The following is an 18,356-nucleotide window of genomic DNA, read 5'->3' on the forward strand; positions in this document are numbered from 1 at the left end:
TAGATGCCCCCCTCCTTCCCCCCAACCCTCATAGATGGCCCCCTCTTTCCCCCCACCCTCATAGATGGCCCCCTTCTTTCTCCCCACCCTCATAGATGCCCCCCTCCTTTCCCCCCACCCTCATAGATGCCCCCCTCCTTTCCCCCCACCCTCATAGATGCCCCCCCCTTTCCCCCCACCCTCATAGATGCCCCCCTCCTTTCCCCCCACCCTCATAGATGCCCCCCTCCTTTCCCCCCACCCTCATAGATGCCCCCCCCCTTTCCCCCCACCCTCATAGATGGCCCCCTCCTTTCCCCCCACCCTCATAGATGCCCCCCTCCTTTCCCCCCACCCTCATAGATGCCCCCTCCTTTCCCCCCACCCTCATAGATGCCCCCTCCTTTCCCCCCACCCGTACAGGCTGATAAAAAAAACAAAACTTAACTCACCTGACATCGCGCTCCCACGTTGATTCTCACTTCTCCTGGTCTGTCCTCGGCTGCTGCGCGGCTGCCGGGGGTGTCGCGTCTTATCCCCGGCAGCGCGCGCATCCCAGAACTCCCTGCGCGCCGGAAACCGGAAGTCAGGGCCCAAGGCGCGCAGGGAGTTCTGGGATGCGCGCGCTTCCGGGGGTAAGACGCGACACCCCCGGCAGCCGCGCAGCAGCCGGGGGAAGACGGAGCCCGACTCTTGTGACCGCAAGCAAAACAATGCTTGCGGTCACAAGAGTGATTGATCGGGGGGCCCCGCGGGCCCCCCTTGTGGCGGGCCCGGTCGCGGTGGCGACCCCCGCGACCACGGTGGCTACGCCACTGGGTAGGTCCCCTCTGTTCCCCCATGTAGTAGTTAAACCCACCTTTATACCCTCATATATTATTAGGTCCACTTCTTTGTCCCCATACAGTAATGCAGTACCCATGAGGAGTAAGAACAGTTGAAGGCATACCTTTAAATCTTTGCTGAGAAAGACATTTATGGCAACATGCCATGTGTGTTGCGGCCCCCATAGCCACAGCTTATAACTGAGCCCAAACACTTTACTGCTGTCTGCACTATAATAGGGCAGTGCCAAATGCTGCAGAAATGCTTGTAAACAGCCAGAAAAGGATTTAGCATGAAAGGGAAGTATAACACCTTTCCTTATATTGTCTATTCCTTCTTTATCCACCCCTTGCTTCAGCTCATTTCTTCTGCAGAAAATCTGTTTAATTTCTGCAATTGGTAAAGACTTTAGTCATAGAAACAAATGAAAAACCTTTCTGAATATCATAAATATCACGGATCATACCCCCTTTATTTTACTTTTCATAACTCAGGTAACTATGCAAACCCCTTCCTTGGTTGAATTTAAGCATCATGTGTCATTTTCCAGCTGTAATATTCCAGCTGTCAATCAGACAGATATTTAGAAAAATTTTTATTTGTTTTCAACAAGTATGAAGCGACCTCTACAGTGTCAATCTTAGGCTAGGTCACGCTATGTAAAAAAAGACGGCCGTCTTTCCTAATAACAGCCGTCATTGCTCAAATAATGCCTGGTATTTAAAAATAACAGACGTTATTTGCACAATAACGGACGCTAATATGAAAGACGGCAATCATTTTTACATTGTGTGAACCTAGCCTTAAAGTGAATCTGTCACCTGTAATTCATGTATCCCCTATGTGTGCTACATTTTTCACAATTTTTTATACTCACCCGCTATGCATTGATCCCCTTTTGCAAGTTGTATACCATTTCCTGAGCCTGTCTCCTCATTTGTGTGGGCCCAATGCTCATGCTATTCTTATTGGTTTGCTTGGGGTGTGCTTACCCCTTCTGTTCAGTACTCCTCTGTCCAAAAATGTGGTTGTTAAATAAAGAATTTATGAAAAAAGAACATAGTTAACTTAGACTTAAAGGGGTACTCCAGCGAAAAGTTTTTTCTCAGTAATTGAAACACATTACAAAGTTATATAACTTTGTAATATGCTTCAATCACCAATCTGCCCCCCTTCCCTATCTTTTCCCCCCTCAATGCCCCACCAGGAAGTGAAGTAAACTCATTCTTACCTAATAACTGTTGACCCCAGCAAGCCATTTTGTGACAATGACATCATCAAGAGGGAGGCGGCTCTAAGGCCTGTTAGGCCAGCCTCCCTTTGTCAGATGACTCAGGTTGCTCAGCTTTGATTAGGTGAGCAAGATGTAAGCCATCTAACAGTTTTACAGAGTCAGTTAGACATCACAAGAGACAAAGTGCATCATGGGAAAGTCCAAACTAGGAAGTAAAGAAAAAATGAAGCCACAAACTGGAGGTTCAGGGACCTGCAAACAGCGGGAAATTCGAATGTAGACAGACTCAGGAGGGATGGTAAATGTAAAAACTATGGGAGGCATTTATTAAGTTCGGCGTTTTTTACGCCGGACGTAAAAATGCCCCCGCAGCTCCGGCGCTACGGAGATTTATGTAGAGGCGGACTGCCTCTACATAAATCCCGTGCGCGCCGTTGCGCACCGCCGAAAACCTACGCCAGCTGAGGACTGGAGTAGGTTTTTGGCGTACATTTTGGCGGAACGGATGATAAATCGCACGGACTCTGAGTCCGCGCCCTCCGTTCCGCCCACTGTCCGCCCCTTTTCCGCCCCCTTTCCGCCCCCTGGCGTACTCGGCGGAAAGTGCCGAATTGCGAATATTTTATTCGCAAATCCGCCATTTTTGCTTAAAAAGAAGACGCAAATCGGCACTTTCCGCCGAAAATCATCCATTCGCCGGATGATACATGTGGCCCTATGTGTTTGTAGCGCTGGATAACCCCTTTAATGAAGAAGAAGAAAAAGCACTAGAGCCCTTTTTTTATTTGCTTTATTGAATCAGCCATTGTTTCTGCATATTATGATGCTGGAGATTCTATAGGTTTGGTTGTTCTGAAGGGAGATCTTCCAGGCATCTCACTGGTTTTGGCGATTTCTTTGCACAGTGGAAAATGCTGCAATGACTGCTACAGCAGCTCCCACGGTAGCAAGCCCTCCAACTGCATATGTCTTTGCATTATCCACCTATAGGAGAAAAAAAACAAATGCAATAATTCTGTATTATGTCAAGGTATACCTACTGACTCCCCTTACCTTGCAGATTGTAACCCCTTGCGGGCAGGGTCCTCTATCCTCATCTACTAGTCTGCCATTAACCTTATTCATGCAATGTGTTTTGATTTTGTAATGTAAATAAGTAAGAATAATAATATTAATAATTATGGTAGATTTTCTTGTTGTAATGGAAATGCAGGAGAGAGCTGTTACACGTTGCCTTCTATTTCTATAGAATGACATTCTATGCAGTGACAGTGTACAGAGATAAATTCTCATTGTAAAACTATTCATCTCTTGACTAGCAGCTATTATTACTATTGTCATTGTTCTTATCATACATACTAGCAAAAGTGACTGGTCTATTAGACACAACCATGTCTGATATGCAACGGAATATGTGAATACGTGAATAGGTAATGACTACTGAGGGTGTCTCATGCACAGGATGTGTATGTGTGTGTGTGCGGGGGGGGGGGGGGGTTGTTGGGTAGTGGGTACTTTTGGGTTCACACAATGTATAGTTTATATTTTCAATTAAAACAGTGGCTGTTCTTTTCATATCAAAATGCAAACATCAACGCTTGTTCCCATAATGCATTGAACAATCGCCGTTGCTCGGTACGGCTGTTGTGCATTGATTTTGTAGCAATTTTCAATGCAACAATGGCTGTTGTTATTGAGCACCATGAACATAGCCTAAAACTGTACTATTCTGTTGTAGGTTTGTGCAAAATATACTTAAAGTGCACCTGTCACAATTTTTTTTAAAGACATCAACAGGGGTTGTAATTGCAAGCAGTTTTACATTATACTCTCTTTATAACATTGGTTTAAACAGAAACAAAGCGATTATGTTGCAAAACTGCTTGTTATTGTAAAAAAAAAATGTCAGGAAAGGTCCAGTTTTAAATTAAGATCCGCTATGGCTGGCCTACACCACAGAAAAAGGGGTGAATCTGTCCCTTTTCCGTGGCGTACCTCTGGGGCGCATTTTGATAAATGTCCCCCTACATTCTATTAACCTTGTACTGATATAAACTATTACCTGATCACAAAAGGCTTTATTATATCTTAATTCAGTCACAAAATGTTCACAGTTGGCACTGGTGACAGAATAGTTCATCCTCTTCCCCACCTCTCTTCGCGCCGCATTTACAATTTTTTCGGGTGGGTAAGGGCTCCTCTTCTTGTCATACTTGTTATTTACTCTATAGATACAGCCCGCTGCTACGATCTCAATAGGGTCTTCTCTCACCACAGCTATGCCTCCAAATGCTGAGGATAAACTGGAAAAACCTTCTTGATCTGAGTAAGAAGCAAGTCAGAAGAAAAGAGTTAGGGCTTATTCCAATGTCCCGTATTCCAAGGACACTACAGACGGGGAGCCCTGTAGTGGAGTCAGTGTCGGACTGGGCCATCTGGGGCCCACCAGAGGAAATTATCCTAGGGGCCCACCAATAAAGGACCAGTGGGAAATGACATGTCAGTCAGTGTTAGTGCAGGTTCTAAAGCTGGGGGCTCAATATGATGCTGGGGAAAGTGGGGAAAGTGTTTGAAACTTCACAGCAATTTAAAGACAAAACCGCGTAGCACTGCTTTTTTTGTCTGTGTCTCTCCTCTCTGTGGCATTTCTTTCCCATAGACATTAATGGAACTGAACTGGCCCAACCTAACCCTAAATAAAAAACAGTAAAATTAGAATGAAAATATGCTGTGTTGGGTAAAGTATATAGTAAAGAAGCTGGCAGCTATAATGCAATAGACAGGAAGGGGATCACATCCATTGCATTATAGCCACCAGCTTCTTTACAGTATATTAACTTAACACAACGTATTATCATTCTAATTTTGCTGTTTTTAGTTTGCAACAGCAACACTAAAACTAAAAATGCTGTAAAAAGTCAAATACAGTAACACAATGAAAAAGTATGTGTGAACACAGCCTTGCCATGTGATTAGCATTATGAGGCTTAATCAGATCCATTATGACAAGAAAAATGACAGTGATTAAAAGGGTACTCCAGCAAAAACAAATGCCAGTACTTATTAGCTGCTGTATGTTCTACTGTAAGGGTAATGGTTATGGATTAAGATAAAAACATCTCAATGTGCTATGATTTTATACAATTCTTAATGAATACTTCAGATATGCTTCTGCTTGAAACAGCTTATACAAGATAGGGCCTCCATAAGTTGCTGTTTTGGATGATAAAGAAAATATTCAAAGCCTGCCAAAGAAGCCAGCGCCTAAGAAGTGCTTTATATTGGACATTGCTATATACAATGTTTATGCCACAATATAACTGTTTATTGCGCACTTTTATATACCATATATGGTAGAAGATCAAGTTTATCCAATCATGTTATATCAAAATATATTCATCTGATTTTATAAGTTGTGTATTCTTTCCAGTGTGACACAATGCTCTCTGCTGCCACCTCTGTCCATGACCGGAACTGTCGAGAGAAGTAGCCAAAGAAAATCTCTCCTGCTGTCCAGACTGTAAAGAATACACCACTTCCTGCAGGGCATACAGCAGCTGATAAATTACAAATCTCTGGCACTTTCTGAAACCACTTGATTTGTAAGAGTTTTTTTTTTCATTGGAGTACACCTTTAAGCCTAGTGATGTTATTCACATTTCAAAGCCCAGACAGTTAATGTAGACAGAATTGCAAAGTCCACATATTCAGTTAGACTCTAATTATGTAGACAAAGAAACGCTAATCACTCCATCTTACCTGTTAAATGAACTACATTCCCCTTACCAACATATATTCCCCAGTGCTGGTATAATGTGCGTATAAATTCAATCAAGTCACCTGGCTGTGGCGAAGGACCCTTTAAAAAAAAAAAAAAAACAGTAACACTATAGTATATTATTCAGGATTTATGACAATTCTCTAAGGTAGCAGGAGACGTTTATTATAAAAATTGTGTATCTAACCTCAGTTTCTTGGCCTGTCCTTTCTGAAAATGAATGTTAATAGTCTGTAAGCTGATGCATGCAAGCAGGGCCCTCACTCCTAATGTATGAATAACTTTATGTGTAGATCTCTGTAATGTCTATTTTTGTCTATGTATGTACCCCCAGAATTGTAAAGTGCTGCAGAATCTGTCGGCGCTATATAAATAAAAAAAATATTATTATAATGTTCTCCTTGGTTCCTCCTGGTGTGGCTACTGCTTTGCACAAAACCCTAAACTTGATATTTCTTCTCTGCTGCTCCACCTAATGTTGGAGACAGAGATACTACAGCTGCCCTCTATATGTTACCAATGACTTTTTTTTAGGGGGGGGGGGGAGGTTCATGAGTCTGTTAGCAATTAAAAAATATTGTCCCCTAACAAGTAATATTAGAAGGTAATAATAATATTCTTTCATTCATATGTAGAAATTAAATTGGTATTTCCATCTCAGCATGTTATCCAACTGCTGGGACCCCCAGCGATCTATAGAATGCTCCAAAACATCCATAAAACAAAATTGTCCATAAAATGTCTAAAAGTTTTAAATAAGTTTTATTCCATGTTCCAGTGCGGAATGCGGAAAAGAAACGAGTCCAGCTCCCGGCAAGGTGGAATCAAGTGCGTTGTTTATTGTATCTCCGTCACCGTACACACGTGCGGCATGCCCCCAACTGAAGCCTACGCGTTTCGGCTGCTACACCGCAGCCTTAATCATGGCTATCCTCCACTAAGTTAGATCACAATAAATAGTTACCAGCCGGCGGGGGGGCAGGGCAGTGGACCGCCCACCTCTCTGACTGCATCTGCATCACCGCACAGCTGCGAACTAAATAAGTGTGATCAGCTTGTGGAGACAAAAGACTAGTGATTCATAATAGCAAAATACATCATAAAACACAGATCACACTAGTGTATGTGTAATATATACACCTTTGCCCCAAATGCCATACATGCTCAACATATGAGCACAAGACCATACTTATGCTAGGGGTGAGACAGGAATTCACACTGGTATAGCAGTGCTGAAAGCTAAACAGCTGAGCAGATAGACAGGGATTCACACTGGTATAGCAGTGCTGAAAGCTAAACAGGAATTCACACTGGTATAGCAGTGCTGAAAGCTAAACAGCTGAGCAGATAGACATGAATTCACATGGGAGTCATCAGGAATCAGTATAGCTACATAGAGGAATATAACCAAGCTACTGGCCGAGAAAAAAAGGGGCAATCACGTATATGTGGTCTCAACTTGTGGAGTATGTATGATAATTCCCAACATATAGAACACAGAAGTAATCAATAATAAATGAGAAGTTCTCTCTTTAAATTCATGCCCTGGGGGAAACAGGTGTCCAGGCAGAACATCCAAAAAGCTTCCCTGTCCTTGAGTAGCTTCTGGATGTCGCCTCCCCTGATGGTGGTATGTATTTTTTCAATAGCAAATATGCGAAAGGATTTAGTGGATCCGTTATGTATATCTAGAAAGTGTTTTGAAGCCCCGGATGGTGTTCTATTGCCTGGGTTTTCAATATCGTATAGATGTTCGCAAGCACGGGTTTTCAACTTACGAGTTGTACAGCCTACATACAAAATATTACAGCTTGTGCATTGGATAATATACACTACATTAAAGCTGTTACAGTTTAGAAAAGATTTTATTTGGTATGTTTTGTTACCTCCTGTATCGGTGAATTCTTTGCGTGTTATGCTATATGAACATGTTTTGCAGGGGTGATGGCCGCATTTGTAAAACCCAACTGTGTTGAGCCAAGTGGCATTATTCCTGCGATGTTTGTTGTTACCCGGCATAGATGGTGATAGTGTGTCACCTAATGTGCGCGCTCGTCTAGATACAACATTGATGCCGTCTGACAATACTGTCTTCATTGTAGGGTCTACCTTCAAGATGGGTAAATAAGTGTTAACAATGTTCTTTATGTGTGTGAATTGGGGGCTAAATGTAGTGACTAGTGTAGGTTTCTGTTTGCATTGTGAGTTAGATGTGGTTCTGTCTTGTAATAGCTCTTCTCTACTCCTAGTGTCCGCTTTTTTGCATGCTCTGTCGATCATCCACCTTTTGTACCCTCTGTCCAATAAACGTTGTGTGCATATCTGTTTTTCACGTATGTATAGTGTCTCCTGGCTGCAATTTCTCTTCATGCGGAGAAGTTCACCTACTGGAATGGATTTAATCGTATGCAGGGGATGGTTACTTTTAGCATGTAGTGTGGTATTTCCTGAAATGGGTTTTCTGAAATTTGTGGTGCCAATAACCTGGCCTGGAATGCCCTGCAGTGTCAAATCCAGGAAAACCATAGTATTAGGATGCATGTTCGCTGTGAACTGTAAGTTCCAAGAGTTGGAATTGATGTAAGACAAAAACTGGTCCAAATCAGACATCTCTCCGCTCCATACAATGAGCAGATCATCGATGTATCTGCCATACCATTGTATGGAGCGGAGAAAGGGATTGGACACAGTATAAATGAATTTTTCCTCCCAAAAGGACATAGTGAGATTAGCAAGGGAGGGGGAGTACTTGGCTCCCATGGAAACTCCACTTATCTGTAAATAAAAATTGCCCGAACAGAAGAAAAAATTATGTGTCATGAGAAACCAGGTGGCCATCTTGATAAACACAATCAAATCTGAATCATAATGGCTATACGTTTGTAGATGGAAATCTAATGCTTGCATAGCTACTGGGTGAGGGATGGACGTATACAATGAAACTACGTCCAGACCTACCCAGGTGTATTCTGGTTCCCAGGGGACATCATGAAGTGATCTTAGAACATCAGTGGTATCTTTTAGGTAGCCTGGGACACGCCGCACAAGGGGCCGTAACAATCCATCCAGCCATGCGCACAGTCTCTCACAGAGCGACTGTCGTCCAGAGACTATGGGGCGCATGGGTGGTGGAGTTACCCCCTTGTGGGTTTTAGGTAGACCGTAAAGGATGGGGGTGGTGGGGTTCTGCGGACAGAGAAACTCAGCCTCTCTATCATAGAGTGCATGTAGTGCTACGCCCTCCTGTAATAATTTTTGCAGCTCTTGAGTGTAACTTTTGGTGGGATTACCAGACAGTTTATGGTATACTTGTTGATCTGACAGTAATATTTGTATTTGTGTATCATACATTTGCCTGTCCATTACCACCACCACCCCCCCTTTGTCTGAGTTTTTTATTACAATGTTGTCTAAGCTCTTGAGATCTTCATAGGCTTTCTTCTGATGTATAGTCAAGTTGGATTTATGCTTTGTGCTTGGCATTTTCTCAGACAGTTCTTTCAGGTCTCTGAATACACATTGCTGAAAGTGTTCCATATGGTCGGTACGAGATTGTAAAGGATAATACTGGGGATTAGCCATCCTAAAGCGTGGTGGATCTTGTATATCCTGTTCCGTTTCACTATTTAATTCCTGGAGCTCTGTCAGGCATTTTAAAGAAAATTGTTCGGTGAAATTCAGACCCTGATATATATTAGGCTGTATAGACTGCACATTTGGTTCCATAGTTTCATCTTCTTGGAAAAAATGTTTCCTCAGTGTAAGATCCCGGATGAATTTATTTATATCCTTAATGGTAGCAAATAGATCGAAGTTCTGCACCGGTGCGAAGCTGAGACCTAGTGACAAAACTTCGATCTGAGTGTCTGTAAGTGCATGGGAAGACAAGTTGATCACACTTGATCTTGTTCTTTCAGTCTCGTTCTGGTGTTCTGACTCGGGGTTCCTTCCTGATTTATGATGTTTCCTGCCCCCACGTTTGCGTTGGCGTTTTTTGGGGGCCGTACAGTTTTGGGTTTTTTGTAATATGTAGCCTGTGAGGTGACGTTGGTGGAACTGGAGTCAGAACCAGAGGGATCATCAGTGGTCTCGGCATCTGGGGAGCTGAAGGTGACTCTACTCTTTTTGTGTCTACGTCCTCCTTTGCGTGTTTTCAGGATGGACTTAGGTGTAGAGAACACCTGCTCCCACCTGCCCCATTCATAGACTTGATCTTGTCTGTAATCAAACAGATCCCTCTGAAACTTGGTTTTTTTCCATTTCGCTATGCTGTCCTCTAGGGCTTCAATACGTTTGTTAGTTTCTGTCAATAAAGTGTCATACTCCGTCAGTTCATGAAAAACTTCAATGGATTTTTTTATTTGTTCTACTTCTATCTTTATTTCCTCATGTTTGTCTTTTTCATATTTTATTATAAGATTCATTAGATCCAAGGAGCATTTACTTAACAGTTCATTCCATTGTTTCACAAACTCCTCAGAAAATACAACTGTTGGGATCTTCTTTAATCTTAGCCCCCGTGGAATCATGGCTTTAGAGATGTAATTTTGCAGTGAGGTATAGTCCCACCATACTCGTGTCTCATTAGCCAATGCTTTTTCCAGCTTTTTCAGGGCGGCTTTGAAATCAAGCAGTTGTAGTTCTGAGCCTTCCTCCGTAGTGAAGACATCTGCTATTTTCTCCACCCTGCTCTTTTGGCTTTCCATGTTGGTAAGGGGAATGTGTGAGTCTTGAGTAACACTATGGGGGCAAATGCCTGTGTGTACGAGAGTCAATGCTGATCGGAGTGAATGTATATGATAAACGCTGGGGAAGCACGGCTGAAATTGGATATCACAGTCATGAACGGAAAAAAGCCAGCTTACCCCATCCACCGAGCTTCACAGCACGGGCTCACACTCCAACAGGTGTCCTGAGTAGATGCGGAAAAGAAACGAGTCCAGCTCCCGGCAAGGTGGAATCAAGTGCGTTGTTTATTGTATCTCCGTCACCGTACACACGTGCGGCATGCCCCCAACTGAAGCCTACGCGTTTCGGCTGCTACACCGCAGCCTTAATCATGGCTATCCTCCACTAAGTTAGATCACAATAAATAGTTACCAGCCGGCGGGGGGGCAGGGCAGTGGAGCGCCCACCTTTCTGACTGCATCTGCATCACTGCACAGCTGCGAACTAAATAAGTGTGATCAGCTTGTGGAGACAAAAGACTAGTGATTCATAATAGCAAAATACATCATAAAACACAGATCACACTAGTGTATGTGTAATATATACACCTTTGCCCCAAATGCCATACATGCTCAACATATGAGCACAAGACCATACTTATGCTAGGGGTGAGACAGGAATTCACACTGGTATAGCAGTGCTGAAAGCTAAACAGCTGAGCAGATAGACAGGGATTCACACTGGTATAGCAGTGCTGAAAGCTAAACAGGAATTCACACTGGTATAGCAGTGCTGAAAGCTAAACAGCTGAGCAGATAGACATGAATTCACATGGGAGTCATCAGGAATCAGTATAGCTACATAGAGGAATATAACCAAGTTTTTTACCCATCTTGAAGGTAGACCCTACAATGAAGACAGTATTGTCAGACGGCATCAATGTTGTATCTAGACGAGCGCGCACATTAGGTGACACACTATCACCATCTATGCCGGGTAACAACAAACATCGCAGGAATAATGCCACTTGGCTCAACACAGTTGGGTTTTACAAATGCGGCCATCACCCCTGCAAAACATGTTCATATAGCATAACACGCAAAGAATTCACCGATACAGGAGGTAACAAAACATACCAAATAAAATCTTTTCTAAACTGTAACAGCTTTAATGTAGTGTATATTATCCAATGCACAAGCTGTAATATTTTGTATGTAGGCTGTACAACTCGTAAGTTGAAAACCCGTGCTTGCGAACATCTATACGATATTGAAAACCCAGGCAATAGAACACCATCCGGGGCTTCAAAACACTTTCTAGATATACATAACGGATCCACTAAATCCTTTCGCATATTTGCTATTGAAAAAATACATACCACCATCAGGGGAGGCGACATCCAGAAGCTACTCAAGGACAGCGAAGCTTTTTGGATGTTCTGCCTGGACACCTGTTTCCCCCAGGGCATGAATTTAAAGAGAGAACTTCTCATTTATTATTGATTACTTCTGTGTTCTATATGTTGGGAATTATCATACATACTCCACAAGTTGAGACCACAGCTTTCAGCTTTCAGCACTGCTATACCAGTGTGAATTCCTGTCTCACCCCTAGCATAAGTATGGTCTTGTGCTCATATGTTGAGCATGTATGGCATTTGGGGCAAAGGTGTATATATTACACATACACTAGTGTGATCTGTGTTTTATGATGTATTTTGCTATTATGAATCACTAGTCTTTTGTCTCCACAAGCTGATCACACTTATTTAGTTCGCAGCTGTGCGGTGAAGCAGATGCAGTCAGAGAGGTGGGCGGTCCACTGCCCTGCCCCCCCGCCGGCTGGTAACTATTTATTGTGATCTAACTTAGTGGAGGATAGCCATGATTAAGGCTGCGGCGTAGCAGCCGAAACGCGTAGGCTTCAGTTGGGGGCATGCCGCACGTGTGTACGGTGACGGAGATACAATAAACAACGCACTTGATTCCACCTTGCCGGGAGCTGGACTCGTTTCTTTTCCGCATCTACTCAGGACACCTGTTGGAGTGTGAGCCCGTGCTGTGAAGCTCGGCTGATGGGGTAAGCTGGCTTTTTTCCGTTCATCCAGTGCGGAATAACAATAATAGATTGGATGCACTTTTGGCACAGGTTATAATAAATTTCCCACATAGTGTGCACATAGCCTAAGTTTATTTAAAAAAGAAAAAGAAAAAGTTGTTTTCTGAACACTGAAACGTTAACATAGCATCCAATAGTAAACCTGCAAACCTCCTTTCGAAAAACGTTTCGGAAACGTGTGAGGGGTTAGTTACCCTTGGTGCAAAATGTTGCAGGGTAAAGTGGGTGGTGATCACCTGATGCTATCTTGACTCCGCACTGCACTACTTACAGTGGCAGAGGGTTTCTAATTCACCCATGCTTGATGACATAATTTCATCATGCTCCACCTGCAGGTGATGGACACAGAGAGACACATTTTTTTTTATTTTGGTGTTTAAGCTGTCTGATGAGGGATTATCTACTTGCAGGGGGCTTCTACCTAATAGGGGATACCAACCTACTATGGGCTTCTACTTAATCAGAGGATTACCTACCTACAGGGGGCTTCTACCTAATAGGGGATACCCACCTACTATGGGTTTCTACTTAATCAGAAGATTACCTACCTACAGGGGGCTTCTACCTAATAGGGGATACCAACCTACTAGGGGCTTCTACCTAATCGGAGGATTACCTACCTACTAGGGGCTTCTACCTAATAAGGGATACCAACCTACTAGGAGCTTCTACCTAATCGGAGGATTACCTACCTACAGAGGGCTTCTACCTAATAGGGGATACCAACCTACTAGGGGCTTCTACCTAATCGGAGGATTACCTACCTACAGGGGGCTTCTACCTAATAAGGGATCCCAACCTACTAGGGGCTTCTATCTAATCGGAGGATTACCTACCTACTAGGGGCTTCTACCTTATAGGGGATACCAACCTACTAGGAGCTTCTACCTAATCGGAGGATTACCTACCTACAGAGGCTTCTACCTAATAGGGGAGCCCAACCTACTAGGGGCTTCTACCTAATCAGAGGATTACCTACCTGCAGGCGGCTTCTACCTAACAGGGGAGCCCAACCTACTAGGGGCTTCTACCTAATCGGAGGATTACCTACCTACAGAGGGCTTCTACCTAATAATGGATCCCAACCTACTAGGGGCTTCTATCTAATCGGAGGATTACCTACCTACAGGGGCTTCTACCTAATAGGGGAGCCCAACCTACTAGGGGCTTCCACCTAATCGGATGATTACCTACCTACAGGGGGCTTCTACCTAAACAGAGGATTAATTACCTGCAGAGGGCTTCTACTTAACAGATTTATCACCTACCTATAGGAGACTTTTTTTTCCTAAAGGGGATTACCTACTTACTGAGGGCAACTAGCTAATAGGGGTATTACCTGCCTACTTGCGGCATCTACCTAATAGGGGGATTACCTTTCTACAGGGGACTTCTAACTAATATGGGAATTACCTACCTACTGGGGGTATCTACCTAATGAGAGAGGGGTTCTACCTACATGGGGTATCTACTTTATTGAGTTGGGAGAATCTACTGGAGGCATCTACCTAACTGATGGGGGTTATCTACCTTCTGGGGTTATATACTTAATGACAGGGTTCTATCATTGGGAGCATCTACCTTAAAGGGGAGAATTATCTCGCTACTGGGGGTATCTACCTAATTGAGGGGGGATTATTTAATTGGGGGAATAACTACTGGGGGACCTTTACCTAATAGGGGATTATCTACCTACTTGTACCTTCTGCTTATTGGGGGAAGATTATCTACCTACTGGTGGCATCTACTTAATGGGGGGAACTACCTACTCACTGGAAAGCTACTCATACAATTCCGTACCCCTTCCCCAGCCCACTTACCTACTCCCTCATACATTGTAGGGCACCAGGTAACTATGAAAGTCATGGTTGAAAGAAGTCTTCATGATTGGCTGAGCCAGACAGAGAAGAACAGGAAAGAGAAGAGAAAGACTAAAATGACTATTTACTACAGTAAAACCCCTTATATTGCCTGCATAGTGTGTGTAGAACCATACACTTATACTCTATCCTATGTTATGCTCTGAAACTTTTTTGTTCTTCAGTAGTAATGTCCGTAAATGATGTCATTATTATCAAAAGAATTATGCCAGCAACACAGCGCGTTTCGAGACTGATCCGGTCTCTTTATCAAGTTACTAATACTATAATAATAATTATTAATTATTGTTGTTGTTGTTTTTTGTATTATGTGAAGCTGACATAGACCTGTAGAAAACTATGTACAGGTACACTTACCTCTAATGGCATGACTCCTGTTTTCTATATATTTCTGCCACTTCTATAAATGTAGAATATTTTATCAATTAGAAATTCATATAACTATAATTTCAAAAATGTGGCGTTAATAATTGTATATACTACAATAGAATTAGCAAAGTGGCCCCAGAATGCCATAAAAAGGAGCATGAAAAGAATAGCTTCACATCATCAGTTAATATAGTAAAAAAATGAATCAATCAATATCCAGTTATTGAAATGCCACCATATTGTTATATACAATGCTTTACAATTGTTATTATACATTCATATTGTCAGCACATTACTGCTCATGTTATTTACAGACAAGGATGAAATCATTCTTCTATCATGGATACTTTCACTCATGGGAGTACAATCTGTATAGGGAATACGGCAGTACAGAAGTGACTGGCACTCCTATCTGGTCACAGCAAATGTAGATGGAGGACACTATGTATTCTAGCATTTATGAAGATAGAAATGTCCCTATACAACTAGTTCTTTACATATGTAAAGCTGATTCCTAGAAGTTACGGTGTGTTTACACAGAGAGATTTATCTGACAGATTTTGGAAGCCAAAGCCAGGAATGGATATGAAAAAAGGAGAAATATCAATCTTTCCTTTATGACCTGTTCTCTGTTTATAGTCTGTTTTTGGCTTTGGCTTAAAAAAATTTGTTAATTAAAACTCTTTGTAAACACAACCTTATGCTCCTGCATTTGGATAGCGATAGAAATGTTATTAGAAAGTTCCTTTAACATTTTCCCTTTAGGGGAAGAAGAAAGAAGAACCCATTGTAAATATTGATACCTAATGTTATATATTCTTAAGGCTAAAAGGCTAATCTAATAAATGTTAAAAGAACTAAGTTATAAAGGGTAAATGAGAACAAACCTTTACCTAGGACTAGGAGAGTGTAAGGTAGAAGTAAGATCAGGGAATTGATGGAAAAGGCATAAAGAGTTACAGAGAAACATAATGTGATAAACTATTATAGTGAACATAACAAGCTAACCCTATAGAATGTATACACTACTTACATTACAGCTGCCTCCTCCACAACACTGTCCGTATCACAGCCTTATACGCCTGCAGACTTTTTTACTTTCTGTTCTAAGAAAGTATGTCCGGTTTCCGTGGCAGTAAAAGTCATAATGCATGCCTTGAGCAGATTAACCCTATATTGACTGGATTAAATCTGTCACTGGCTAAAAAAGCTGCACATAACAGGTAGGGACTCCTCTTTAGTGGGTCACAATTTATAGGATTGATATAAGGATTTGCCACAGACACTGCAGGTGTGAATTTTGGGGGTAGTATGCTGAGTGTCTTCTATGTTTACTGATCACATACTCAATCCTGGACTTTGGTGCAATGAGAAGCATGGGCACATCTGGAGGGTGTTTCCTTTGTCATAACTGTATGACAGATAGATTATTACTGGACAAGTCATATGTTATAATGGGTCTGTTTATTTTAGGAAAAAAGAAAACAGCCAGCTTACCGCCTCTACCTTGGCCTCCCAGCACGGGCTCCCGCTCCAACAGGCGTGGGGACAAGCAACGTAAAAAGAATAAGTCCAGCTCCCGGCCAGGTAAATATGATCCGAGCTTTATTTACACCTTCACACCGTGCACACACTGCGGCAACCCCACCAAAAAGACGCCAACGCGTTTCAATTGCAAACCGCAATCTTAATCATGGCATAAAATGTATTGAGGAACTTCCTAAGAATATTTGTGGAGAAAAGGGGGAAAAAAGTAACATCTTGAGCTCCAGCTGTACATTGTTTAGATTTTGAAGTGTACCTGCAATGGGGTCCTGCCTGTTCTTCAATGTGGTTTCATCTGGGCAGTACAGTTACCAAGGCAACCAAATGATGCCCATGCACGAACGCATTTCTAATTAATAGACTGACTGGGCATTATATGGTTGCCTTGGCTTCTGTACTGCCCCAGAAAGGACCGTTGTCTTTCCACACTTGATATGAAGAATGGGCAGGAGGCCAGCAGTTGCAGAGATATAATTTCATTTTTGATGTTATGCTATTTTCAAAGAGTAGAAAATAGAAAAAAAAAGCTTTCCAATGCCCTATTCTAACTCCTGTGACACACAATGACTTGTTACAGGTTGATAGCAGGGATCAGGTGACAGCGGGGATTTAACATTAGTGACAGCTTTAATACAATGGCAGCACCTCCTGCATAAGGAGCAGACTCACCTCCAAAGCTCACGCCATATTTACCCAGTGCAGCTTTACCATACATGTATAGTGGATGTCACTTACTCTACGATGACTTCTTCACCATAGAGCAAGTATCAGCCAACCCTACTGCATGAGCCATGCCCCCCATTTTCTTCCAGAGACAATACGACTCTTATTGTGTCTTATCTTATGGGGGGCCAGTTTGAGCCTGTAAGATATCTTGCCACAAGATAGTACAGCACAGCGTGATCGGTCTGACTCGGTACGTCAGCACCCAGGCAAGTTCTGGGCCCCTGTGCCTGCTCGGCTGTTGGGTGCTGTGCCTGGCCCAACCCAGCTTGGCTGCTATGCTCGCTATGATGATCAGCCCTCTGTATGGGACGCCATTGTGATGTCACATGTAGAGGGTGTGTAACAAGGCAGCAGGGACTGTGCAGGCAGCTACTGTCTAGCTGTCATTTGGAAGGGCAAGGTTTAGAGAAGTTGCTCTTATGCAGTGCTTCTCAATTCCAGTCCTCGTGGCCACCAACAGGTCATGTTTTGAGGATTTCCTTTGTATTTCATAGGTGATATAATTATACACAGTGCATCAGGTATTATCACAGGTGTTCTGTGTATGGGATGTCCTTAAAACATGACCTGTTGGTGGGCCAAGAGGACTGGAATTGAGAACCACTGCATGCTACAGATGAGACACTAGCAGCAAACAGTGTAGCTAAGTTCTTTATATTGCTAAGTGATAAGAGAGTTTTGAGTGTACAACTTTTTGATCTGGTGTGTTTTTGTCTCAAGTTTGGATGAGCACAAATTGTATATGTGTGTGCTTTTGTTATATATATGTGTATATATATATATATATATATATATATATATATATATATATATATATATATTCCCCATTAAAATATGAGCTCCTTGTTTGACAATGGGTTCCAGTGTACCTCTTGTTCTATGTATGCAATCCTTGAACAACTGTGCCTGTTGCTGGTTTGGGGGCCCAGATTCTAGATCTAAATAAGCAGCTGCTAAGATTGAGAACCTTTGCCAAACTGAAAAGGAGTCTGCTGCTAACTAAGCAAGCACTCGGAGGGGTAGATCGGGGGGGGGGGGGAGGGTGACAGCATAGTGGGGGACTCAATTACTGGGGGACAGATAGGGCAATCTGTCACAAAGACCGTGATCACTAAACAGTGTGTTGCCTGCCTGGCGCTCGAGTTTGTCACATTGCAGATCGGGTTGACAGATTACTACGAGGGGCTAGCGATGACCCAGTAGTCATGGTGCACATTGGCACCAATGATAAAGT

The 18,356-nt window shown here is 42.7% G+C and overlaps 1 protein-coding gene across 1 annotated transcript; it reads right to left on the minus strand.

Annotated features, from left to right (window-relative positions):
- Window positions 1–2,811: 2,811 nt before the first annotated feature.
- On the minus strand, window positions 2,812–16,100 carry LOC138789592 (phospholipase A and acyltransferase 4-like). The gene is made up of 5 exons (XM_069968313.1): window positions 15,885–16,100; window positions 14,840–14,882; window positions 5,798–5,897; window positions 4,101–4,360; window positions 2,812–3,022 (listed from the first exon to the last, which is right to left on the minus strand). Exons 2-5 carry the CDS (start codon window positions 14,849–14,851, stop codon window positions 2,915–2,917), a joined length of 480 nt encoding a protein of 159 aa, XP_069824414.1. The 5' UTR covers window positions 14,852–14,882; window positions 15,885–16,100; the 3' UTR covers window positions 2,812–2,914.
- Between the last annotated feature and the right edge of the window lie 2,256 nt (window positions 16,101–18,356).

This window comes from Dendropsophus ebraccatus, chromosome 4 (genome assembly GCF_027789765.1).
Source record: "Dendropsophus ebraccatus isolate aDenEbr1 chromosome 4, aDenEbr1.pat, whole genome shotgun sequence".
NCBI classification, from domain to species: Eukaryota; Metazoa; Chordata; class Amphibia; order Anura; family Hylidae; genus Dendropsophus; species Dendropsophus ebraccatus.

Bases quoted from the DNA above. Each gene is read 5' to 3' on its own strand.
- LOC138789592 (XM_069968313.1), bottom strand. The intron at 4,361-5,797 runs GTAAGATGGAGT...CTTCTTACTCAG, and splicing joins GAATGTAGTTCATTTAACAG to ATCAAGAAGGTTTTTCCAGT. The intron at 3,023-4,100 runs GTAATAGTTTAT...TTTCTCCTATAG, and splicing joins ATAAAGCCTTTTGTGATCAG to GTGGATAATGCAAAGACATA.